The sequence below is a fragment of the Canis lupus genome, chromosome 21, assembly GCF_003254725.2.
Source record: "Canis lupus dingo isolate Sandy chromosome 21, ASM325472v2, whole genome shotgun sequence".
NCBI lineage: Eukaryota > Metazoa > Chordata > Mammalia > Carnivora > Canidae > Canis > Canis lupus.
The window spans coordinates 40449855-40475729 of NC_064263.1; the positions used below are offsets into that span (position 1 = coordinate 40449855).

Here is a 25875-nt window from a genome sequence, read left to right on the forward strand (position 1 = left end):
AGGACAAACTCGGCAATGTGGAAAGAATGGGTTGTTTGCAGAATACAATTATAGAGCCACAGAGTCTGAGGGCCTTAGAGATCACGTACCAACAAAGGAATTCCTTTTCCAGCATTTCTTGGTATGCAGCTCCTGCTTCCAATGATAGTGAAGCAGGAGAGCTAGGTACTTGTCTCATGGAGTCGAAGAACGAATCTCACCAACAAAGGAGAGTGAGTAAATCTAGAAGTTTATTAAGCGGGGATACACAGCTCTCAGAAGTGAGAGGGGTCCCAACAGAGTTGCCCCTGGGGGCTTATCAGCTTGGTCTTTTATTGAGAACCTAACCAGGGAGTGTATGGCCTTGAGGTTTTTTGTACCATCTTGAGTGAATGGCATATGGCTGTTTTTGGGTCTGGCGAGTCTTTGTAATTACTTTGTAGCAGTCAAAGGAAGCTATTCCTTAAAATTTGGAGCCAGCAGGCCAGATTTACTTCCTTGTCCATTTTTGTTGCCTTTGTTTCCTTGGGATTCATAGGACCCTGATTCTGGGCCTTTCCTTTATCTTTCCCTCTCTAGCCCCTTCTATCCCTAACTCAATAGCACACAAGTGAAAATCCCAGTGGTTTGCAGAGTGGTTAACCAGGCAAGTATGGGGATTCAACAGATAACTTCCTTTGGATGAAGTTATTTAATCATGCTAGTAATACCAAAGAGGACTCCTCCTCAGGTTAAGCCTTCCTGGAAGAGGTAGCAGTTGAGAAGAGTTGTAATTTAGGATTTTAGAATTCTATGACTGGACCTAACCTTGTAGATCTCTTAACTTGTTAAGACTGCGGACCAGAAACTGTGACATTCTGAAGGCCCCTCAGCAGCTAGTTGGTATCAGTGTGGCCACCCTGCTCACCTCCCAGATTTATGCTCTTTCCACTTCGCATGCTGTTCTGCAGGTGAGAAGGTCAACATTTGCTTAGTTACTGACGGTGCCTCTAAGTCTTCATTCACACCCAGCCTGATCCTGTAATTCTTAAAATTGCTGGAGATCCAGCAATTCTCCACCGCTGAGCCACCCATGTGTCCTGCCTTTTTTAAAATTTTATTTATGTTATTGTTTTATTAAAATTCAATTTGCCAACCTATAGTAAACACCCAGTGTCCATCCCATCAAGGGAAGGGCCGCCTTTTGGTGTTTGAGCCAAACGTCCAGGAGATAGGTTGGTTTTTAGTTTCAGAATGTAAACGAATTTTAAAGATATTTATCTTTATCTCTATGTATCTTTAAAGATCTATATATAGAGAGATAAAGATCTACTTTTTAAGAGAGCCACGGCGTCCGCGGGGTGAGGAGGGGCGGGGCTCGGGGAGAACCGGGCTCGGGCTCCGCAGGGAGCCGCGGGTCGGGGGCTGCTGGCTGGGCTCTGGGATCGTGACCGCAGCCCACGTCGAGGGTGGGGGGTGCATCCGACTGCGCCACTTGCCGGGTAAGAGCAGAGACCCCCGGGCCCCCCGGCTCCCGGCCTCAGTTTGCAAACTCACTCTCGCGGGAGGCCAGGTCCCACCTCTGGAAGGCGGGCTCGGAGCAACGCGTGGGCGGACCCGCAACCTCCGATTGGTGCGGGCGTTGCCACGCGCGGGGCGGGGCACGGCCCTTCCGAGGGGAGCGGCGAGGGCCGGGCCGGACTTCGGGGCTCTGCACGCGCGCCTGGCCGGGTGCGCCCCGCCCCGGTGTCTTCCTTCGCGGCGCGGCCCCGGGGGCCTGGGGCTCGTGCGCGCGGCCTCCGCTCGTCTGGCGATGGCGCACGGGCCGCCGCTCCTGCTCCTGCCCGCGCTCCTGCTCCTGCCGGCGCTCCTGGTCCTGGTCCTGTGGTTCGGGACGGCCAGCTCAGGTAGGCAGGGGGGGGGGGGGGGCGGGGGGGCCGGGGGCGCGGCGAGGCGGGGAGGCCTGGGAAGTGCCTGGGATCGAGACCCGGGATCGAGACCCGCCTCGGGCTCCCCGCACGGGAGCAGGGAGGGAGCAAGGAGGGGAGCCTGCTCCCTCTGCGCCCCCCGCCGCCCCCCTCGCCTCCGCCCCCCCCCCCGCTTCCCCCCACCCCGCCTCCGCCCTCTGCCTCTGAGTCTTCATTCACACCCAGCCTGATCCTGTAATTCTTACAATTGCCCCCCCCCCCGCCTCCGCCCCCTGCCTCGGGCTCCGCGCACCGGAGCAGGGAGGGAGCAAGGAGGGGAGCCTGCTTCTCCCTCTGCCCCCCGCCCCCCAGTCTCTCTCTCTCTCTCTCTCTCTCTCTCTGTCTGTCTCTCATTGATAAATAAATAAAATCTTAGAAAAAAAAAAAAAAAGCAAAGTATAGGGATGGGGGGGTGGGGCGAGTAGGAGAGAAAGCAAGAAAACGCTCCCCCTCCACCTGCTGGTGAAGGGCAGTGGTCTGCGGAGGCTTATCCTAAATGACACGGAGGGGTTTGTATGGATCCAACAGGAAACGAAAGGCAGCGAGGCAGATGAAGCGTCGTTTAGACGCGCTGCCAGTTCTTAACCGGTATGTGAGGGGCTTAATGGAAATCGCAGGCGAGAAAGTGTTGATGGTCCGAGGGCAGAGAGGGCCTTAACATTGCGCCTCCTGTTGAGACAGTGTCTAACTTCCTTCCGTGAGAAGCTAGTTGGAAGCTCCATTCAGACGAGATCGGGCGCGTTCACATTGCTTGCAAGTTTCATGAGCTGAAGGAAAAGATAGATCGTCGTTCTGGAAAGAAGCTGGAGGATGGTCCCAAGTTCTTGAAATCTGGGGATGCTGCCATTGTTGATACGGTTCCTGGCAAACCTATGTGTGTTGAAAGCTTCTCTGACTATCCTCCTCTGGGCCCTTTTGGTGACATGAGACAGACGGTTGCTGTGGGTGTCATCAAAGCAGTGGACAAGAAGGCAGCTGGAGCTGGCAGAGTCACCAAGTCTGCCCAGAAAGCTCAGAAGGCTAAATGAATATTATCCCCAATACCTGCCACCCCAGTCTTAATCAGTGGTGGAAGAACGGTCTCAGAACTGTTTGTGTCAATTGGCCATTTAAGTTTAATAGTAAAAGACTGGTTAATGATAACAATGCATCGTAAAACCTTCAGGAGGAAAGGAGAATGTTTTGTGGACCATTTGTTTTTGTGTGTGTGTGTGCGTGTGTGGCAGTTTTAAGTTATTAGTTTTTAAAATCAGTACTTTTTAATGGAAACAACTTGACCAAAAATCTGTCACAGAATTTTGAGACCCATTAAAACAAAAGTTTAATGAGAAAAAAAAAAAAAGAAAGCTGCATTCAGAGGTCATAGAATAGAAGTTAAAAATAATAAGATGTCACTTGAGACTTAATAAATTGGCCAGAGTCCACCGGGATGTGCCAAGTGGTGCTGGGTGGACGGGTGGGGATGTGGGAATTTAGGAGACCGGCGGGGTGTCCATCACTGGGGCTGGGGATGAGCCAAATGTGGGTTTGCATGTGGAGAACTCACTACCTTCCACCGGTGGACTAGCTGTACCCACTTCTCATTACCTTCTACCAATGGACTAGCTGTACACGCAGCAATGAGACAGGATTTGAAGCAGTTGCGAAGAGCAGAAACAGTGACAGGTAACTCCAAACCATTTTCGTAAGTTTGAGAAACAAAACAAGGCAGTGTTAAAGAGAACAAAAACAGAAGCTTTAAACATCTTAGAATGGTAACCTGTTAGGGAAGGGAGATGGATATTTAAAAAAAGGGTAAATGGTATTTCTGTACACTGGCAATGAGCAATTCAGAATAAAATTAAGAAACAATTCGATTTTTGACACCACCAGAAAGAATAAAATACTGCGGAATGAGTTTAACAAAAGAAGCACAACAGTTTTACTCGGAAAACTGTAAAGCTTTTTCTTTTTCTTTAAGTATTACAGTTTATTTAATGGCATTAAATAATAATCATCATCATTACCATTAAATAATCATCAAATTAGCAACGGTAATCATCAAATTAGCAACGGTTATCTTCAAAAGTTATTACACTAGGTTTGCTGTCATTTCTCAAAAAAAAATCAGACGCCTTGAATCAGACATTTCCTACATAAGATGCATCTTATAAATCAGAATTGGTCTATCACCAGCACTGATAAAACCAGACCTAGGGAAGGAACTAAGTCTGGGGACACATGCATGGTCTTAATATAGCAAATGTTTAGCCTGCTCTGATTATTACAAAATCAGAACAGTGAGAATATTCGTGGTTGACAAAAATTTAAGAGGATCTAAATAAGTGCGATCGGAAAACATCCTGTCTTATTAAGTCTTTTTAGGCCACCCTAACAAATATCTTAGAGTGAGTGGCTTAAACAACAGATTTATTTCTAACAGTTCTGGAGGCTGGAAAGTCCAAGATCTAGGTGCTGATTTAGTTCCTGGATAGGGGCTTCCTCCTGGCTTGTGGAGTAGTTCCTGGATAGGGGCTTCCTCCTGGCTTGTGGAGCAGTACCCTCTTACTCTATCCCCTAATGCTGAGAAAGAGATCTCTCTCTCATGTCTCTAATGACACTAATCCCATTCATGAGGGTTCTACCTTCATGACCTAATTACCTCCCAAAGGGCCTACCTCCAAATACCATCACACTGGGCAGTAGGCCTCAACATATGAATTTTGGAGGGACACAAACATTCAATCCTTAGCACATCCCAAAAACACATCCATGGATTAGAAGACAACATTGTGGCAGCCCGGGTGGCTCAGTGTTTTAGTGCCGCCTTCAGCCCAGGGCCTGATCCTGGAGACCCAGGATCGAGTCCCACAATGGGCTCCCTGCATGGAGCCTGCTTCTCCCTTTGCCTGTGTCTCTGCCCCGCCTCCCCCCACCCCCCCAGTGTGTCTCTCATGAATAAATAAATAAAATCTTAAAAAAAAAAAAAAAGGCAGCATTGTTACGATGGCAATTCTCCCCAAATTAATTTACAGATTCACGGCAATTCCTGTTAGAATCTCAAAGCATTTCTTGGTGGAAATAAATACACTAATTGTAAAATTCCATGAAACTGCAAGGAACACTGAATATTGAAAACAATCTTGAACAAACTTGAAGGATCTTATATGGATTAATGTGGAGCTGTGAACTTAGAGCCCCTGTACCTGAGATACTCCCTCCCCAACAAAAAAAAGGAATTTGCTTCCAATTATGTGGCAGCGTGTGAGAGTAACATGCCTATGTTTTTTCCAAGGGTCTCCCATAACTGAGTTCTCTTATTGCCACAGGTCTCCTGCAAGTGGAGATGGCAGGGAAGACTCAGAAGGTGCTCCTAAATGATACTGCCACCATTGTCTGCAAAATCCATGGTTACCACCATCTGGACATCACAGTAATGGGTATTACCTGGTATTGGAAGCATCAGGCCTCTGCAACGGAAGTTAAACTGTTTGAGTTTTTTGGTGACCATCAAATGATATTACGATCTGGAGCCTACGTGTCTCAAAGGAGGCTGCAAAGGGGGGATGCCTCCCTCCAGCTGCCAGGCGTCCAGCTGAAGGAAGCAGGAGAGTACCGATGTGAGGTGGTGGTCACCCCTTACAAAGCAGTGGGAACAGTCAACCTGGAGGTTGTGGGTGAGTACCTCGGGGCAGGGCCCTGTGGTTGCCATGGTGCTGAGGCTTGAGGTGGAGCTGTGGGCCAAATGGAGCAGGGGTTTGGAGCATGGGCCAATCTGTAGGATAGACATGAGTTTGAGTCCTGGGCTTCTATGGACAGTTGGACAACTTTGGGCAAGTTATTAATCACATAGAACCACGTTCTGAACAAATGTAATAATACTTACCTAGGGGGTTTATTGTGGGGAAGAATCTATGAAAAATGCAGGTAACACTTAGCATAGTGCTTGGCCCATTGTAAATGGTCAGTGAAAGATAGCTATATTAATTATGATATAATTCACTTAGTGTGTGGACGGTGCATGTTCACTGTAGAGGTATCTTTGAAAGGTAGCTGGGAAGGGAGAGAGATGCTGGGCTCTGGTTCCATAGATCTGAATCCTGTCTTAGCTTTGCTGCTTCTAAACTGGGTGTTTGGGCCAGCCATTTAACATTTTTGGGCCTGAATTTTCCCTTGTACAAAATGGGTTGATAAATCATACCTCTCTTGTAATAGTCTGAGGATTACATAAAATAATGTATGAAAATGCCCAGTTGGGAACTGCTGTGAGGTAGGTACCCAGTGAAGACTTGTAACAACAGCAACACTATCCTCCAAATGCCTCTTTGAGCTCTACTTTTCTTTATTATGATGGGTCTGATAACATGTAGATGAGCTTTGGGGGGTGTATTCGTTGGCTAGGGTTGCCATAACAAAACACCACTGACCGAATGGCTTAAATAACAGAAATTTATTTTCTCACAATTCTGGAATCTAGCAGTCTGAGATCAAGGTATCAGTAGAGCTGTTTTTTTTTTTTTTTCTTTTTCTTTTTCTTTTTTTTTTTTTCTGAGGCCTTTTTGCTTGGCTGATGGATGGCCATCTTCTTCCTGTGTCTTCACATATCCTTCCCTCTGTGCACGTGTCCTACTCTTTTCTTTTTGCAAGGACATCAGCCCTATTTGATTAGGCCTCAACCTAGTGTCCTCATTTTAACTGAAATTACCTGAATAAAGATCCTAATTCCACATATAGTTGCAGTCTGAGGGATTGCGGACTTCAGCAGAGGAATTTTGAGAGGCCACAATTCAGCCCATAAAAGGGGGACAATGTCTAGGAGCCCCCTAGAATTGTACTTAGGACTTTTTGATATTTTGTACATACTAAATTGGGGGATGGGGATGTTAAATTAGGATTAATTTCCTCTGCAACTGATAGGAAGCTTAAGATAAAAATATTTTATTTTGTTATTTATTTATTTGAGAGAAAGAACATGCAAGTGCAAGTGGGGTAGCAGGGAGGGACAGAAGGGGGAGGAAAAAGAGAGAGAATCTTAGGCAGATCCATGCTGATTGTGGAGCCTGAGACATGGGGCTTGAACTCAGAACTCTGAGATCATGATCTGAGCTGAAATCAAGAGTCTGCTGCTTAACCAACTGAGCCACCCAGGTACCCCAAAATGAAAGTATTAAAAAAAATTAATAGGCTTTATTTTTTAGAATAGTTTTAGATTTACAGAAAAATCGCAAAGACAGTACAGAATTTTCATATTACTCCCATGTCTGCACACCATTTCCTCTTTTATTAACATCTTGCACTAGTATGGTCTATTTGTTATAAATAATGAACCAGTATTGATAATTATTATTAATTAAAGTTCATGATTTATTCAAATTTCCTTAGCTTTTAATCTAATGTTCTTTTTCTGTTCCAAGATCGCATCCAGAATACCACACTGCATTTAGTTGTCATATGTCCTTAGGCTCCTCTTGACTCTGACAATTTCTCAGACTTTCCTTATTTTTGACAATTTGACCTTCTGAGGAATAGTGATCAGGTGTATCAGAGGATGCCACTCTAATGGCATTTCTCTGCTGCTGTTCTCATAATTCACTGGAGTTATAGTTTTGGGGGAGGAAAATCACAGAGGTAAAGTGCCATTTTCATCCCATCCCATCTAATTGAACAATTTATAACTATTGGCGTTGACCATAATTATTTAGCTTAGTAGTATTTGCCTTGTTTCTCCACTCGGAAGTTATTCTCCTCCCCCTCCTTGTCATGCTATACTTTGAAGGGGAGTCACTCTGTGCAGCCCACATTTAGGCTGTGGGGAATTAAGCTACCCCTCCGTTAGGGTGGAGTAGCTACATAATTTAAAAAAAAAAATTTTTTTTTATTGGAGTAGGAGTAGCTACATAATTTATTTGGAATTCCTCCACACAGAGATTTTTCTCTTCTCTCTCACTTACTAATTTGTTCGATCATTTACTTATTTTAGGATGGACTCAGGATATTTATTTTGTACTTTGGGTTATAATCTAATGCTACTTTATTTATGTTGTTGCTCACATTCTTCCAGCTTCGGCCATTGAGAGTATTTTCAGTTGATTCTTGTGTCTCTTTGACATACCCTCATCATTGTGGGGTTTTGTTTTACTTGAAGCACTTTCTTACTTTCTGGCACTACAAGATGCTCCAGGAAGGATCATTTTGTGTGTTTCTTGTCCTGTTCCCAAAGTCAGCCAATTACTTGAGGAATTCTCCCTGGTTCTCTATTTTTTTTTTTAAGATTTTATTTATTTATTCATGAGGGACACAGAGAGAAAGCAGAGACACAGGCAGAGGATAGAAGCAGGCTCCCTGTGGGGAGCCTGATGAGGGATTCGATCCTGGGACTGCGGGATCACACCCTGAGCTGAAGGCAGATGCTTAACCACTGAGCCACCCAGGTGTCCCCTTCCTGGTTCTTTTTTTTTTTTTTTTTTTCTTTAGAAAATTATATTAGAAACCAAAATCTGGCACTAGAGGTATTTGTTACCACTGGGGTATCATTGCTTCTAGGCCCTCTGAACTGACCGAGCAAAGAAATAAATATGTGTTTGTATACTAATCTGTGCATATGCATTTATCTGTAAGTATTTCTATTCATAACCATCTGTGTCTATATTAAATTCAATATTCATTCTTCATGCTACCCCTAACTTTAATCTATTACCATATGAATCATTCTAGCCTCCTCCCCTTGCTTATCTGCAAACCCTCACTCATACCATGAGAAACCTGGCTCTTGCCACCCCCTATCTGTTTACATAATTGTTTAATTCCAGTATACATCTGGAGCCATATCTGAATTGTTAACCTTACTGCCATGAGGAACAAGTTTGTCAACCAGAGTACATTATTTGGTTGCAGTTCTTTTTGCTTTTGTTCTTATAGACTCCATCTATTTCACAAGTTTCTTGGGTCAGCACTTTTCCTCTGTTCCTTGGAGTGAGGTTGTTTCATACATGTGAAGTACACTTAGATTTGCTTGTTACAGTCTACCTTCTTTTCTCTCTTTGTTGGGGTCCTTGAACTCCTAATTTTTTTTAAAATTTTGCATACCTTAGGGTTTACTCTTTGTGTTACAATTCTGTGATTTTGACGTATCTATATCATACATCTACCACTACAGTATCACAGAATAGACAACTTACTGCCTTTGCTTCACCTATTTGCCTCTCCCTCAGGACCCCTTGCACCACTAATTTTTTTTTGCTATCTCTATATTTTTTCCTTTTCTAGAATGTGATATAATTGGAATTGGAATCATCCAGTATGTAGTCTTCAGACTGGCTTCCTTCACTTAGTAATAATATACATTTAAGTTTCCTTTGTGTTTTTAGGGTGCCTGGATGGCTCAGTTGGTTAAGTGATTGACTCTTGATTTTGGCTTAGGTCATGATCTCAGGGTCCTGAGATCAAGTCCTGAGATCAAGATCAGGCTCCATGTTCAGCGAGGAGTCTGCTCAAGATTCTCTCCCACTCCCTCTGCCCCCCTCACATGTGCTCTTTCTCTCTCAAAATAAATAAATATATTAATTTTTAAAAAAGACTCCTCTGTGTCTCTTTTTTTGGTGGCTTGATAGCTCATTTCTTTTTATCACTGAGTAACATTCCATCTTTGGATGTACCTAGTTTGTTTATCCATTCACCTATTGAGAAACATCTTGATTGCTTCCAGTTTTTGGCAATTAGGAATAAGGCTCCCATAAACATTCAGGTGCAGGTTTTGTTTAGATATTATTTCTCATCTCCATTAGGTAAGTACGTAGGAGTGTGATTGCTAGATCATATGTTAAGACTGTGTTCAACTTGTAAGAAACTACCAGTTCTTCCAGAGTGACTATATCATTTTGTATTCCTACCAGCAATAAATGAGAGTTCCTGTTGTTTTGTATCCTTGTCAACATTTGGTATTGTTAATTTTTTGTATTTTAGCCATTCTAATAGGTACGTAGTGATATCTCATTTGTTGTTTTAATTTGCAATTCTCTAATGACCTATAATGTTGAGGATCTTTCCATTTGCTTTTTTTGTTGTCTTCTTTTAAAAGATATTTGTTTAGATCTTTTGTCCATTTTTCAGTTGGATTCTTTGTTTTCCTATTGTTGAGTTTTAAGAGTCCTCTATATATTTTCTTATTTTTGAATCTTCTGTATATTTTAGATATAAATTCTATATTAGATATGTGTTAGATGTGTGTTCCCAATATATGGCCTGTGTTTTTTCATTTTCTTAACAGTGTGTTTTGCAGAACAGAAGTTCTAAATTAAAGTCCAACTCACCAATTTTTTTCTTTCATGGATCATGCTTTTGCCCTTGTATCTAAAAGGTCATCATGGGGGGGGAGCACCTGGTGGCTTAGTTGGTTTAGTGTCCAACTCTTGATCTCTGCTCAGGTCTTGATCTCAGGGTGATAAGTTCAAGCCTCATGTTGGGCTCCATGCTGGGCATGGAATCTACTTAAAATTTAAAAAAAAATTTTTTTAAATAGAAAAAAAAATAAAAGCTCATCACCAAACTCAGGGCTACTTAGATTTTTCTCTTATATTATCCTTCTAGAAATTTTATAGTTTTATGTTTAGGTCTGTGATCTATTTTGAGTTAATTTTTGTGAAAAGTGTAAGTAGTATGTCTAGATTCTGTGTGCAAAGTTTATGCATGTGGATGTCCAATTATTCCAGCATATTTATTGAAGATTATCTTTTCTGCATTGAATTGCCTTTATTTACTCTTTTGTGAAAGATCAGTTGAATACATTTGTGTAGGTCAATTTCTGGGCTCTCTCTTCTGTTCTGTTTGGTCTATTTGTCTATTCTTTCACCAATACCATGTTGTCTTGATTATTGTAGCTTTATAGTAAGACTTTAAGTCAGGTTATGTCAGTCCTCCAATTTGTTCTTCAGTATTGTGTTAGCTATTCTAGGCATTTTGCCTGTCCATATAAACTTGAGAGTCAGTTTGTCAATATCCACAAAGTACTTTCTGGGCTTTTGATTGCATTGAATCTATAGATCAAGGTGGGAAGAATCGACATCTTAACAATATTGATTTTTCTTTTCCATGAACATAGAATATTTCATTCATTTAGATCTTTGATTTCATCCACTGGAGTTTTATAATTTTCTTCATATAGATTCTGTACCTATTTTGTTAGATTTAAACCTAAGTATTTCTTTTTTTGTGGGGAAAAGGGAACACTAATGTAAATGGTATTGGGTTTTTATTTTTTTTATTTTTTATTTTTTTAAAGATTTATTCATTCATGAGAGACAGAGAGAGGCAGAGACACAGGCAGAGGGAAAAGCAGGCTCCCTGCAGGGCTGAAGGCAGGTGCTAAACTGCCGAGCCACCCGGGCTGCCCTGGTATTGGGTTTTTATTTTGAAATTCCAGTTGTTTATTGCTGGGATATTAGAAAGCAACTGACTTTTTATTTTTTTAAGGTTTTATTTATTTATTCATGAGAGACACAGAGAGGCAGAGACATAGGCATAAAAAGAAGCAGACTCCCTGCGGGGAGCCCAATGCTGGACTCCGTCCCAGGACCCCGGGATCACAACCTGAGCCAAAGGCAGAGAGGCTCAACCACTGAGCCACCGAGGTGCCCCAGAAAGCAACTAACTTTTAACCTTGTATCCCACAATCTGTTGTAATTACTTATTAGTTGTAGAGTTTAAATATTTTTTGGTCAAGTCTTTGGGATTTTTTAATGTAAATCATGTGTCTGAGAACAAAGACAGTGTCATTTCTTCCTTTTTAATTTGTGTATCTTTTATTTCCTCTTCTTGTCCTATTATTCTAGCTAGGGCTTCCATTATAGTATTGCATAGGCTTGGTTAGAAGTGATACCCTTGCTTTGTTCGTGTCCTTAATTTCTCACCATTAAGTATGATGTTAGCTATAGGTTTTTTGTAGATGTCCTTTTTCAAGTTGAGAAAGTTCCCCTTGTTCCTGGTTTGCTGAGAGTTTTTAACATGAATGGGTGTTGGATTTTGCCAAGTGCTTTTTCCGCATAATTGATATGCTCTTAAAATTTTTCTTCTGTAGTCTGTCGATGTAACAGATTATATTAATTGACTTTTGAATAATGAACCAGTCTTGAATATCTGGAATAAATCCAATTTTGTTGTAGTGTATAATTATTTTTATACATTGTTAGATTCAATTTGCTAATATTTTGTGAGGATTTTTGCATTCAGTGTAATGAGAGGCATTGGTGTGTAGCTTTCCTTTTTTGTAATGCCTTTATCTGGTTTTGGTATTAGTGTATTCCTGGGCTCATAGAAAGAGTTAGAATATATTCCCTCTGCTTCTAGTTGCTAGATGAAATTGTAAAAAATTGGTATTATAATTAACTTAAATGTTTGGTAGAATTCACTATTGAAACCATCTGAGCCTGGTTCTTTCTTTTTTTGAAGGTTATTATTTATTGATTCAATTTCTTTAATAGATGCAGGCCTATTCAAATTATCTATTTTTTCTTGTGTGAATCTTGGTAATTTGTGTCTTTCAAGGAATTGGTCCATCATATTTATCAAACATGTAGGCATAATGTTGTTCATAATATTCTTTTATTACTCTTGTTCATAGTGTCAGTAGTGATCCTTCTTTCATTTATATTAGTAATTTCTATCTTCTCACTTTTTTTTTTTCCTTAACCTAGAAGTTTATCAATTTAGTAATCATTTCAGAGCACCAGTTTTTGGTTTCATTGATTTTCTCAATTCACTTCAACTTCATTGAATCCTGCTCTAATTTTTGTAATTTCTTTTCTTCTGCTTATTTTAAGTTTAAATTGCTCTTCTTGGGATGCCTGGGTGGCTCAGCAGTTGGGCGTCTGCCTTTGGCTCCGGGTGTCATCCCAGAGTTTCGGGATGGAGTCCTACATCGGCCTGCTTCTCTCTCTGCCTATGTCTCTGCCTCTTTCTCTGTGTCTCTCATGAGTAAGTAAATAAAATCTTTATTAAAAAAATAATAAAATTGCTCTTCTTCCTCTAACTTCTGAAGATGGAAGCTTATTAAGGTAGTTGATTTTATATCTTTCCTCTTTTCTAAAATATGTATTAAATGCTATACATTCCCCTCTAGCCATTTCTTTTGTTGCACCTGCAAATTTTCATAAGTGGTATTTTCATTTTAATTTCATTTAGTTCAACATATTTTAAAAGTTTCTCTTGAGATTTTTTTCTTTGACCCATATATTATTTAGAATAGAAGTGATTTATTCTCCAAGAAATTTGGCATTTTTCCAGCCATTCTTCTGCTTACTGATATCTAGTTTAACTCTACTGTGGTCTGAGAACATACTCTGCATGATTTCTATTCTTTAAAAATGTTAGATGAATTCTGTGAGCTAGAATGCAATTTATCTTAGTGAATGTTCCATGTGACCTTGGGAAGAATGTATATTTTGCTGTTGGATAAAGTATCCTATTGATTAATTTGATCCAGTTGATTGGTGGTGATGTTCCTTTGAACTATTTTCTTACTGCTTTTCTGCCTGCTGGTTTATCAATTAATGAAAAATGAGTGTCGAAATCTCCAAACTATAATTGTGGATTTTTCTGTTTCTCCTTGTAGTTCATTCAGGTTTTGCCTCATGTATTTTGACATTATTATTATTTTTTTAAAGATTTCATTTATTTATTTGAGAGAGAGAGCAAGAGAGAGAGTACCAGTGGAGGGGAGGAGAGAAGGGAGGGGGAAAAGGAGCCGCCCCACCTGAGCAGGGAGCCCAATGTGAGGCTTGATCCCATGACTTGAGGCAAAGGCAGATGTTTAACTGACTGAACCACCCAGGTGCCCCCAGTCTTTGTCTTTTAATTGATGTGTTTAGACCATTCATTTGAAGTGATTATGTATATAGTTGGATTAGTATGTACACATTCTATTTGATGTCTTCGTTCTTTGCTTCTTTTATCTCTCCCCACTCCGTTTTATTGTAGAATAAGCTGATTGATGATAAAACATAAAATTTACTCCTGATACTTGATGTTACAAACTTTATAGTCTTTTAGATATGCGGGATCTTTGTATGTAACTGGCACAAACCCCATTATTTGAGCTCTCTTAATTGCTTTTATGATTCCTTCTGTTTCTTCCCACAGAGACTTGTTATTTGCTTTCCATAAATGCATCCAGTAAATAAAGAGATAAATTGAGACAAAAGCTGTACTCTCTTATAATCTACACATTTTCCACACAAGATACATTTTTTTAAGAGCCTCCTTGTAAGGATTTTCCATCAAGAATGGGCTGGTCCTCATTGCTGGCTACCTGTTTTCTTTGTTTCCCTCTTAAATAGAATCAGTGACTTGCAGCTCTCTCAGTTTTCATCCACTGTTCTCACCCTGGAGCCCTGTTGCTGTGGTGATAAAGGGTTGCAAAGGGGAAGCAGACAATCTTACCATTAAATCTCTATTCTTGAAGTCCCCTGAGCCCTTAGGCTATGACCTTCAGAAGTGTTTGTAGGTGAGACTTGAAGGCTATAGTGGGACTAGAGTTAGGGCTAATCATCCTTTACCCAGGTCAGAGAAGGCTCTGGCAGTCTTTTCTCTTAAGCATCCTTTGTTGTGGTTAATGCACCAGGGATATTTTTAGTTACTTTTCCTCTCCCCTGAAAATAGGAGGGGATTTTTATAGAATCTTCACTGCTAGAACCTGGTGGGTTTCCTGGAAGTAAAACCCATGAAAGTGTGGTGGTCCCCATGAGACTGGGCCCCCAGGAGTTTCTTCTTGTCAAGCTAGTTCATGCTCTTTCTTTAGCAATTTGTAAGAGTTACTGCTTAAGTGCTTTTACCGGTTTATGGTCCTAGCATTTGCTTAAGGTGACATGATCTTGGCTGTGATTCTCTCAATCTGTCTCTCGTTTTCAGGGTGCTGGTTTGCCCTGATACCTTAATTCTCTCATGGATTTAAGAGAACCTGTTTATTATAGTTTGTTCAGCTCAGCTTTTTTCTTGTTATGACTTTCAGGGTCTTTACATGTCAGAAGGGAAACCAGAAGTCAACAATGGCTTTTTTAGAAAGGTAGTTTGTTGTCTTTTACAGAAATGTAGCCAATCCAAGGCAGGTATGGCAGTTCTATGACCATAGGGGACCTCGGGTCCTTTTATCTTATCACTTTGCCATTCTCAACATGTAGCTGCCACCTTGTGTTTGGAAGTGGCTTCTCCATCTCTAGCTGTCATGTACTAGTCCAGCCATTCTGCAGGAAGGAGGAAGGGGGAGAGGAGAGGAGAGCACAGTCCTTTTCTTTAAGATACGCTTGTTATTTAAGGATACTTCTTGGAAGTTGCTCTCATCACTTCTGACTACATCCAAACGACGAGACCCTAAGTTCACAGGGCTACAGGGAGGTTGAGAGATGTAGCTTTATCTTGAATATGTCATTGAAGAATGAAAATTGGCCATTAGTAGTCTCTACCACAATAGTGTTCCAAGGCTTTCCTCAGATTTTCAAAGGTGTCTATGACACAAAGGATCTACTTAAGAAACTCTACTCTATAAAATTGCTGTGAGAGTAGGGGACCACAGCATATCAGCTAACATTGAAACCAACATACCCAGAATATTTAGCCTAAGCAGAATCCCATTCAGTATGCTCACCCTTCCTGAAGGCTTGCTGTGCTCCCCTCCCCTCCCCTCCCCTCCCCTCCTCTCCTCCTTCCTCCTTTCCCTGTTACGGTAATAAACTGGTCCCTACCTCCCCTTGAAACACGACTTCTCTCTCTTGGCAGCTTACCCCGTCAGCAGCTTGTCTCCAGAGCAAGCCATGGTGAAAGAAAATGAAGAACAACTTATTTTGTGTATGGCAAGTAGGTTCTACCCCAAGAATATTACCATAACATGGAAAAAGTGGACCCCAAAGGATCCCCAGTATCTGGAGGTTTCTGAGGGCATCATTACTAATGGTACCACCGAAGATGAGGATGGCATGTTTAGTGTCACTAGTTACTTGATGGTGAAGCCCTCTTTGGAAGACAATATGACTGTCTATCAGTGTGTGGTATGGCATGAATCCTTGCCAATCTCCCAGAGCCGCAACTTCACCTTGATTGTGACAGGTAAGCAGCCTCCTGAATATTTCCCCTGCTCTTCACCTTGAGGTCGGGTAATGTAAAACTTTGGTTTGCAGGCAGTCTAGGGGAAGACGAACAGTGGGGAAGATAGGAAGCTTGGTCTGGCATAGCTCAGCCCCAGAATCAGCAGTCCAGACTAGGTCTCTAAGCCAGGGCAGATGGTCAAGTAGGTGGAAAGTGGTGACAATAGTCTTCAGATGGAAATAGGGCTACTTGTTAGCTCATGGCAGTTTATGTGATCTGGGTGCTCTATATGGCTTAGAGTATAAAGCTTACTAGCTACAAAGATAGTCCCCTGAAGATAAGAGTCTGTCAGGGACCAGGGACTCAGCCCTGCCAGCAACTCTTCTGCTCAGGTCCCAGGTCCACTGCAAACTGTTGGCTGGTGAGGCTGCGTCAGTAGTTCTGTCTTATGAGTTGTGCCCATTATGGGGAGGCCATAGTAGGGTGGTCCTGCAGATGCCCAAGACTTTCCCCAGGCACATTGGATCCTTAGCTCAAGATCTGCAGCTCACTATAGAATCCCTCCTGCTGGTAGGATGAGGTCCATGGAGCTCATACCTTGGCTTCCATGGTCATGGCTCTGGTTCTGGGTAGGTATGACCCTGCTGGTCGAATGCATCGGCCTGGAGCTAAGAGGGGTAAAGCAGGCAGGGTGGGACTAGCGGCCCTTGGGGATGTGGTCTGGGTATCTAGTATGATCCTGGAGCAAGAGAGGAATTATTCTTGGAAGTAAGGGCTAGGAATACGTGTGGATGGTGTGTGAAGAGATGTGTGTAGAGTATATGTAGGGCGTGGGGAGTATGAAATTGAAATATGCTTTGTGTGTGCGGTATGAGGGGTTTGTCTGGGTTATACATATGTTTCAGTCCATTAAGGTTGCTATAACAATTTGCTGCAGTTTGGGTGACTTAAAAACAACAGAACTTTATCTTTCACAGTTTCAGAGACTGAAGGTTTGTGGTCATTGTGCCATGCCAGCATGGATGGGTGAGGACCCTCTTGGGTTACAGACTTATTGTATCCTCACGTGATGGAAGGGATGAGAAATCTCTTTAGGGCCCCTATTATAAGGGCACTAAATCCATTCATGAGAGTTTCACCCACCTACCTCCTAATACCATCACATTGGGCACTAGGATTTCACTATGAATTTGGGGGGAGCATACACGTTCACTCTATAGCAGTTAGATGGTGCTGTAGTTTAGAAGCTTTGAACATTGCATGGCTTGTGTGTGTGGCATGTGGTGTTTGATATTGCAGTGTATTCTAGCAAGTGCTAAACACGCGGGGTGTGTTGGTATGGAGGTGTATGTGATAGGAATGGAGGGTGCCATGACATGTGGCAGAGGGTCACAGGGACAGGGAGAATGACATATAGCCACAGATCCTAGCAGTGGTTGTATGGTCTCTGGTTCTGGCCAGGAATTTCTTCTTAATGTTTTCTCCCTTTCTCCCTGCAGAAACAGAGAAGACAACTTCTGTTTGGAAGAACATTGTTATCAGCATTATAGTAATAATCTTCGTAATTGTACTGGTTATATGTATTTTTAAGAGAAAGGTAAGTGGCTCCATAGCAAAGGTTAAACTCTGTGTTTTAGAGTTGGCTTTGGGGGATCCCTGGGTGGCGCAGCGGTTTGGCGCCTGCCTTTGGCCCAGGGCGCGATCCTGGAGACCCGGGATCGAATCCCACGTCGGGCTCCCGGTGCATGGAGCCTGCTTCTCCCTCTGCCTGTGTCTCTGCCTTCTCTCTCTCTCTCTGTGACTATCATAAATAAATTAAAAAAAAATATATAGAGTTGGCTTTGGGAGTTCAGGGATTATTGTCAGTGGATGCTGTTGAAGACTTCTTAGGATTCATACTGGGGTATTCTAAGTGTGGTGTGTGTTTTGGTGTGTGGCTTTTTCTGATGTTGTGTTGATAAGCTTTTTTCTGATCTCCACATGGTGGTTTGTGGCTCTGGGGAGAGCATAAAGCCCCTGCCTCTTTGTGATATATCAGTTTCACTGTGTATCAGACCTGACCTTATTGGTTCAGACCAGGGTTTTGAACCGTGTATGGGCTGTACTGTTGTTCTCACACATAGAAACCATGGCTTCAGAGGTCAGAATTCCTTCTCCCAGGTTCTCATATTTTGTTAACAGCTGGGGTAACTCGCCACCAGATTTATTGGTTTAACCAGGGATTTCTTTTTTCTTTTTCCCCAAAATTTATGTATTCATGAGAGACACACAGAAAGGCAGAGATATAGGCAGGCTCCCCTTTAGGGAACCTGATATGGGACTCAATCCCAGGACCCTGGGATCACAACCTGAGCCAAAGGCACATGCTCAACGACTGAACCACCCAGGCGCCCTAGCCAGGGATTTCTAACCCTCCCTAAGTGTTTCCCAACTAAAGCATGTTTTCAAACATGTTTATCCTTGACTATGGCCCAAAAAGCAAATAAAACAAGTCAAAGTATAGAGGCCCAAAAGACCAGTGTAAACATGTTGGTTAAAATGGTTCTACATAATAAAATTACCCTCAGATATTTATGGACCAGCCAAGACAGAATCATTATAAATGCCGTAGGAAAAGTGCAATACTCGGTTAATTAAGAAGAAAAGGCTAAAAAAAAAAAAAAAAAAAAAAAAGAAGAAGAAAAGGCTATTTGTTTGTTTGTTGGTTGGTTTTTTAAAGATTTTATTTATTAATCATGAGAGACACACAGAGAGAGGCAGAGACACTGGCAAAGGGAGAAGCAGGCTCCATGCAGGGAGCCTGATGCGGGACTTGATCTGGGAACTCCGGGATCATGCCCTGAGCCAAAGGCAGATGCTCACCCATTGAGCTACCCAGGTGTCCGAAAAGGGTACTTGTTTATCAAAAAATTGCCAACTGATTCATGGGATTTATTTTTCTGATGGGACCTAGGCCAATGAGATAACTAGATACAGAGTGGTTTTCAAACGTCTCTTGTGATATTTGTGAATATTCTATTTCTTGCATTCCTCTGACTTCTGATAATTCAGGTGCTATCACGGTAACCTCACATTTGGCAATGATACTTATTGAAAAAGAGACTCAAGCCTTTGTGATGAGCCTGGATTATGTGATGGTTTGGGCCTTCACCCTTCCTCATATCCATGTCCTCTGCCATGCAATTTGCTAGTGTCTTCCAACGATGGGCTGCCCCCAACACGGGACTCAATCTCCTGACTTGCTTTGGCCAGTAGAATGAGACTGAAGGGAAAGAGGGCCTGTTCTAAATTTAGGCGTCAAGGGACTTTCTGTGTTTCCATTTGCTTTCTCTGGTGCTTCTGATATTAGTTAAGAGGAGGATGCATCCATGTGAGCCTGCTGGGGGCTGAGTGACAGCAGAAGTTAAGCTGTACTAGGAAAGGTTGGTCTGGATCACATGATGGCCCACAACTCCCAGACATGTGAGCGAATCTAGCTGAAATCATCAGCATTCAACAACCATGAATGCTGCCAAGAGTCCAGCCAACTCTCAAATGCATGAGAAATACATACTTTTTTTTTTTCCCCCAAAGCCACTGTATTTTAGGCTGGATTTTACATAGCGAAGGCTAACCAATACAGCTTCTCAGGGAGTTGAGTTTTAACTAGAAAGTGTGGTTGCTATGGAGATGTGCTGCTGAGACCCCTTGGAGAGAGAGAGAGCCAGCTATGGAGCATACTCAACCAACATGCTCCAGCTGTGGCACATCAGGGATCCACTGCAGTACTAGAACCTATGTCATGCTCTCCTTGGACAGCCCCAGAAAATAGCTGAGAAATGCAGGAGTTTTAGAGCTCCCCACTGGGGTGGCTGAGACTTTCTAAGACATGCACTGTAGTCTGGGGATCTTGCTACCCAAACCTCCCTTCTTCCTCCCTTTACAGATAGGATACCTACATCATGGTCTAAGGCTTTGTCCTCATACTCATGCACCCTCTCTCCTTTATCTTTCACAGGAACTATGCCAAAAAAATCCCTTATCCTCTACCTTAAGAGCTTCTCCTCAGAACATCCAAAATGATATAGGGGAAGGACTGAAGAACTATAATGAGGTGTTTTCATTATGATGTATTCATGGCTTATTCACATGGAGGAACCATAGAAGAACACTGGAAATTCCTACACAGAAAGATTTCTCAGCGAATGCATAAGTACCTGAAATTACTTTTCCCAGTGGCTTAGGTAGCTTGCCCAAGAGCAGACTGTTCAAGACATTTTCTTTTATAACTTCCTGCCAATTGTCTTATCCAAGAAAAAGAAAGCAACACTTTCCAAAGAAGACATACAGATGGACAACAGACTCATGAAAAGGTGCTCAACATTACTGATCAACAGGGAAATCAAAACCACAATGAGATACTACTTCACACATATCAGAATGGATAGTATCAGAAAGACAGGAAACAACAGGTGTTGGTGAGGATGTGGAAAGAAGGGAGCCCTAGTGCACTATTGATGGGAATGTAGATTGGTAGTAGCCACTATGGCAAACAGAAGGGAAGTTCCTCAAAAAAGTAAAAATAGAACTACCAAATGACCCAGCAATTTGACTTCTGAGTATTTACCTGAAGAAAGTGAAAACACTAAGTATACAAGATCTATGTCCCCTTAGATCATTGAAGCATTATTTACAATATATAAGATAAAGAAACTTGTGTCCATTGATGGATGAATGGATGAAGAAAATGTGATATATATATATATACACATATAATGTATATCTATAACATCTATTATATAATGTATGTGTATAATTATATATAATGTGATACACATCCATCCATACACATATATAATGAAAAATATAATAATAGAATATTATTCATCCATAAAAAAAGAACGAAATCTCCTCATTTGCACAACCACAGATAGACCTTGAGGGTATTATGCTAAATGAAATAGAGAAAGATGAATACCATATGATCTCACATTTGGAATCTAAAACTTCTTTTTTTGAAGATTAGTTAGTTATTTATTCATGAGGGACACAGAGAGAGGCAGAGATACAGGCAGAGGAAGAAGCAGGCTCCCTGCCTGGAGCCTGTTGCGAGACTTGGAGGGCTACTCTCCTCCATACCACCCTGGAATCACGACCTGAGCCAAAGACAGATGCTGCACTGTTGAGTCACCCAGGTGCCCTCACATGTGGGCTAAAAACAAAAAGAAAAACCTAAGCCCGTAGCTAACAGCACAGTGCTAGGTGCCAGGGGTGGAGTGGGTGGATGAAATGGGTGAAGGTGGCCAAAAGGGAACAGACTTCTGGTTATAAAATAAATTATGGGAATATAATACACACCACGGTGCCTATAGTTAATAATACTGTAATGCATATTTAAAAGTTACTGAGAGTAAATCTTAGTTTACAAAAACTTTTGAGAAAAAGATTTTTATAACTATCGTGACAGATGTTAACTATACTTATTGTGGTGCTTTTTTGCAATACATAACAACTTTTGAATCATGTCCACCTGAAACTGATATAATAGTGTATGTCAATTATACCCTTCCCCCCAAAGTAACACTTAAATTTCTATACTGTGGCCTGTTTCCGTTTCAAATTCTGCTTCTTAGTTCAATGAGAGTGACCTATCCATGCTAATATGTGAATAAACATATTCATCTGCACTTTTAACTTAATATCTCTGAGTTATTCTTTGAGAGGAGATGAGTGACGTGTCTAGGATCTTGTGGCTAGTAAACGGTAGAGCTTAGATTTTTAATCAATATGCCATACTGCCAAGGAAGATCCAGGGTTGGGGTGTGAAGGGTGAGCTGGATCCTTAGGTCTAGAGGAGAGGCTCACTCTATATAGATCTTGTCTGTTCTTAGGGGAGGACCTGTTGGTTGGCGTGTTTGGCCATTGCGTATTTTCTGTAACTGAACCAAGGTGGCTGATGTTATTCCTAATGGCACATGTGAGCAGGCACCTCATTCAGGCCAGAGGTTGACAGGGCTGTGGGGAGCCTCATGCCAGGTGTTAGTCATGGGCAAGGTACAGTGGTTATCAGGGGATGTGCATCTTTGTGGAGCAGAGAAGCCTTGTTCACATCTCTACAGAGAGTTGAAGGAATGATCCTGAAAACAGTTTCTTAGGTCACTCAGAAGGGGCACAGTGAGCTCATTCATGGGCATAACTGAGGCAGAAGACTTGGCTTAGATGACTGACCACAGTAGAACTCCCCAAAGCTGAGCTCCCACCTGAGGGTGATGTAGAGTGGGCTTTAGTGGCAGCCCTGGGGATTGTGGCATCGGTTTAGTTGGTGCCTATTCCAAGAATATGTCCTTATCATTTGAGGAGCCAATGAATCTCATAAAATGGAGATCTGGAAGGAAGAACAGGGCAACAGATAGAACTATTGGGACAAATAAGGTAGCCCAAAGCTGTCTACAGTTATTGAAAGAGAGTGAGTCAAAAAGAATGACGCCTTGTGGAAAAGGTAGTAAGGCAGTTGAGATTTTAAAATAATTTTGTAGAGATTATAATAATGAAGTAATTCAATGAAAAATAAAATTAGGGGGGAAAATGACCAATGGAGTCTCTTTATAGGAAGATAAAACGTTAGATGTAAAATGTGGGGGATGTTGAATGATTGATTAGAAGGAAATCTATGATGTAGGAAAAAAGAAAGCGCATCAAAGAGTTTACTAAACTCAGAAATGTGCTGGTCAGACCTTCAGTGACCTGAAAAGGTGCAAAAGAGGCAGAACTATGGGGTGATTTCTGTTCTACTTCCAAGATGGATGGGAAATCAAGGACACAGTAGGAATTTGACAACAAAGAAAAGTCTCCACCAGAACTTGCTTCTCGGAGGCAACTTCCCTTCTCCAATAATGATGGTGTCATGAGAAAAACTGGAATTGATCAAATGAGGTAAAGAGTCCACAGAGGCAGGGCTACCTGGTCTGTTTTGCTTCACCTTGAGGGCTGATGGTCTGGGGAGGAGGAGTTTGAAACATACTGTGGTGCAAAGAATGATACTCTTTAATGAAGTAGAGGCATGTGACGAAGGAGAGCTGAAGAGGGCTTTGTGTGCTGTTGACCCATACTCCTGCACGCCACTGCTTCTCCCAGTGAAGGAAATAAATTGCATAGTTGCATATGTACTTAGTATCACCCCTTCCACTCACTGGCATTGGTGCCTGGGAAGACACAAGGTCAAGGGAAAGGCAGATGTTTGTACTCCTTGTGCCCAAGCTGGCCAGTCAAGGTAGCCTACCTTTCATGTCAGCCCAGAGTGGAAGTAGGGGAGGGTGTAGGTAGCACTTCCCTTTCCATGAAGGTTTATGCAATGCCCCAGGCAGGTGGACATGGAAGAGAGGATGCCAATAACCTAGATTCTAGAGCCACAAAACCACTCTCTGGAACCTGATTCTGACTTTAACCCCATGGCTCCACCTTTTTCCAGCTCCTTTCAAGCTGGAACAGATCTTTTGTGATTTAGACCTGCCCTGATCTGGGGTCAACACGACTTTGACATGCAGAGTTCATGTCTTCATAAAACACAAGGTGTCTGATACCCGACACTGAGGAGACCTCAAAGATGAGCCCAGAGTGCTGTGGGGAGCCAGAGCTACTCTCCTTACCACAAGCTCCCTCAGGAAGGATGTTAGGGAGGAGCTGGAAGGATGTCACCTGGGGAGAGAAAGTGGGTCCTGTAGAAGCTGGGTGAGTCCTCTCCAGCAGAAAGTCCAGAGGGCCACCTTCATGGGTAACATGTGGGCCTTGTGGTAATTGGCAACATGCTAAATCCATAGGCATCAGGCCCAGGCAGGTTTCCAGTATGGCTAGTGGGCTAGTTTTTCCAGACTAGCAATTCAGTTTCACTACAGGAAATGGGTGGCTTGGCGTCCTTTTTATGTTGAGATTAGCAGCTCCCTCCATGCCTGGAACTTTCTAGCTCCTCCCTGAGCTAAGCCTTAAGGCTGGGGGGGAGGGGGGGGGTCTCGTGGGAGTGGAAAGCCTAGGACAAGTGGCCCTGATTTTCTGATCAAGTAGGTCTTTTCTGTGGCCAGCAGGTGGCGCTGAGCCCTCAGTTCTGTCCCTTCACTGTCACCAGGGGTTTAGGGTGGAGGGGGTGGAGGAAGGTTGCTCTGGATGGGGTCCCAAGCAAGGTGCTGCTGAGCAGCTTCTCATCCATGAGCCTTGCCCCTCTGCTGGTCTTAAGGACAGCCAAGCTGAGTCCCAGGAGCCAGGCACTGTGTCCAGACCTCTGGGCTGACTCTGAGTAGCTTCTTATCCCTCTTCTTCTAAGTCACAAACTGGTCAATGTTGGGGGACTGTGGGTGCACGAGGGGGCAGCTTAGAGCCTGGACCAGTAGCGGAAGCTTCCTCTTCAGCCATACCTCTGAAGTAGCCCAGGACAAACTCACTGATCCTGCTGATGCCCACTGCAGTCCTCAATCTGCAACAGGGATGCTGGCTTGTTGTCCTATACACTATTCATCATTCATTCATTCATTCATTCAGCACTTTGTGCCAGCCACGGTGCTGAATCAGATATAGTCCCTGACCTCAAGGAGTCATGGACTTGGTGATGTCACAACCACAAGGAAAAGCAGAATGCCCATAAACACAGAGGAAGGGAAGAGACCATCTCTTTTCAGAAGAATCAGGGAAGGCTTCAAGGAGGCATCATTTGGCCTGGACTTCTTTGGATTTCAACAGGCAGAGATGAGGCCTGCATATTCCAGGCAAAGGGAATAACAGAAGAAAGCACAGAGGTTGGAAGGTCAATATTACATGCAAGGGGGGAATAGTAAGGCTGCCAGGGGATGGGTGGTTGCCCAAGGTCCTAGCAAGAGAACTCAACTGTAAGGCCAGAAAGTAGAAATGGCTGGCTCCGGGGTCTAGCCTGGACCCAGAAGGCCATGGGGAATTAATGAAGCTACTTGACATGGGAGGAGATGATCGTAACCTTTTGAATAAGACCACTCTGGGAGCTGCATGGCAGATGGATTGTAGGGGGTGACGTGAGACCAGAAGACCATGTAATTGGCGCTGCCAGAACTGTGTCATCAGGGTCTGAGCTGGGCAGGTGCATTGTGCAGGAAATAAGACCGGGCAGAGAAGCTCATCACCAAGGGAAAGCACAATTTCTCCCTTAATATTTGTGTGGTCACTGGTCCCATCATGGCTGATTCAGCAGCATCACAACAGTTAACACTTATTGAGCACTTACTACGGACCAGGTACTTAAGCCTTTTGCAAATGTTTTTCACTTATCCCCAAGACAATTCTGTGAGGTGTGTATTAGTAGCAGTCCTACATTATAAATGAGGCAACTGAGGCCCAGAGAGGTAAGTTGTTGACCGAGGCCTTAGAGCCAGAACCAGGATCTGAACCCAAGTTGGCTTGAGAGCTTACACTCCAGTTACTACGGGCATAACCTTCCTTTTTTTTTTTTTTTTTAAAGATTTTATTTATTTATTCATAGAGACAGAGAGAGAGAGAGGCAGAGACACAGGCAGAGGGAGAAGCAGGCATCATACAGAGAGCCTGACAAGGGACTCGATCCCGGGTCTCCAGGACCATGCCCTGGGCTGCAGGCGGCACTAAACCGCTGCGCCACCAGGGCTGCCCCATAACCTTCTTTTTCTTATGCTTTGCTTTATTGAGATTTGCATTTATTTTATTTTATTTTTTAACAAATTGAAGGTTTAAGACTTCAGTAGAGGAAGTAACTGCAGGGTGATGGAATTAGCAAGAGAACAAGAATTAGAAGTAGCACCCAAAGATGTGATGGAATGGCTATAATCTCAGGATAAAAATTGAAAGGATGAGGAGTTGCTTCTCAGGGCTGAGCAAACAAAGTGGTTTCTTGAGATGGAATCTACTGCTGGTGAAGATGCCATGAAGATGG

General features: G+C 42.8%; 1 protein-coding gene and 1 non-coding gene across 2 annotated transcripts; one reads left to right on the forward strand and one right to left on the reverse strand.

The window, feature by feature from the left end:
* The first annotated feature begins 1472 nt into the window (after window positions 1–1472).
* On the forward strand, window positions 1473–21647 carry NCR3LG1 (natural killer cell cytotoxicity receptor 3 ligand 1). Its single transcript, XM_025459648.3, has 5 exons — window positions 1473–1865; window positions 5234–5581; window positions 15669–15995; window positions 17474–17571; window positions 19972–21647. The coding sequence occupies exons 1-5, from the start codon at window positions 1772–1774 to the stop codon at window positions 20080–20082; spliced, it is 978 nt and encodes a 325-aa protein (XP_025315433.1). The 5' UTR covers window positions 1473–1771; the 3' UTR covers window positions 20083–21647.
* LOC112668012 (small nucleolar RNA SNORA72) lies at window positions 4089–4220 on the reverse strand. Its single transcript, XR_003141391.1, has one exon. It is a non-coding gene; the product is annotated as a small nucleolar RNA SNORA72 (small nucleolar RNA).
* Window positions 21648–25875: the final 4228 nt, after the last annotated feature.

Coding starts and splice junctions, on each gene's coding strand:
- NCR3LG1 (XM_025459648.3), top strand. CDS start 1,772: ATGGCGCACGGGCCGCCGCTCCTGCTCCTGCCCGCGCTCCTGCTCCTG. Junction 1,866..5,233: donor GTTCGGGACGGCCAGCTCAG/GTAGGCAGGGGG, acceptor TTATTGCCACAG/GTCTCCTGCAAGTGGAGATG. Junction 15,996..17,473: donor CTTCACCTTGATTGTGACAG/GTAAGCAGCCTC, acceptor TTCTCCCTGCAG/AAACAGAGAAGACAACTTCT.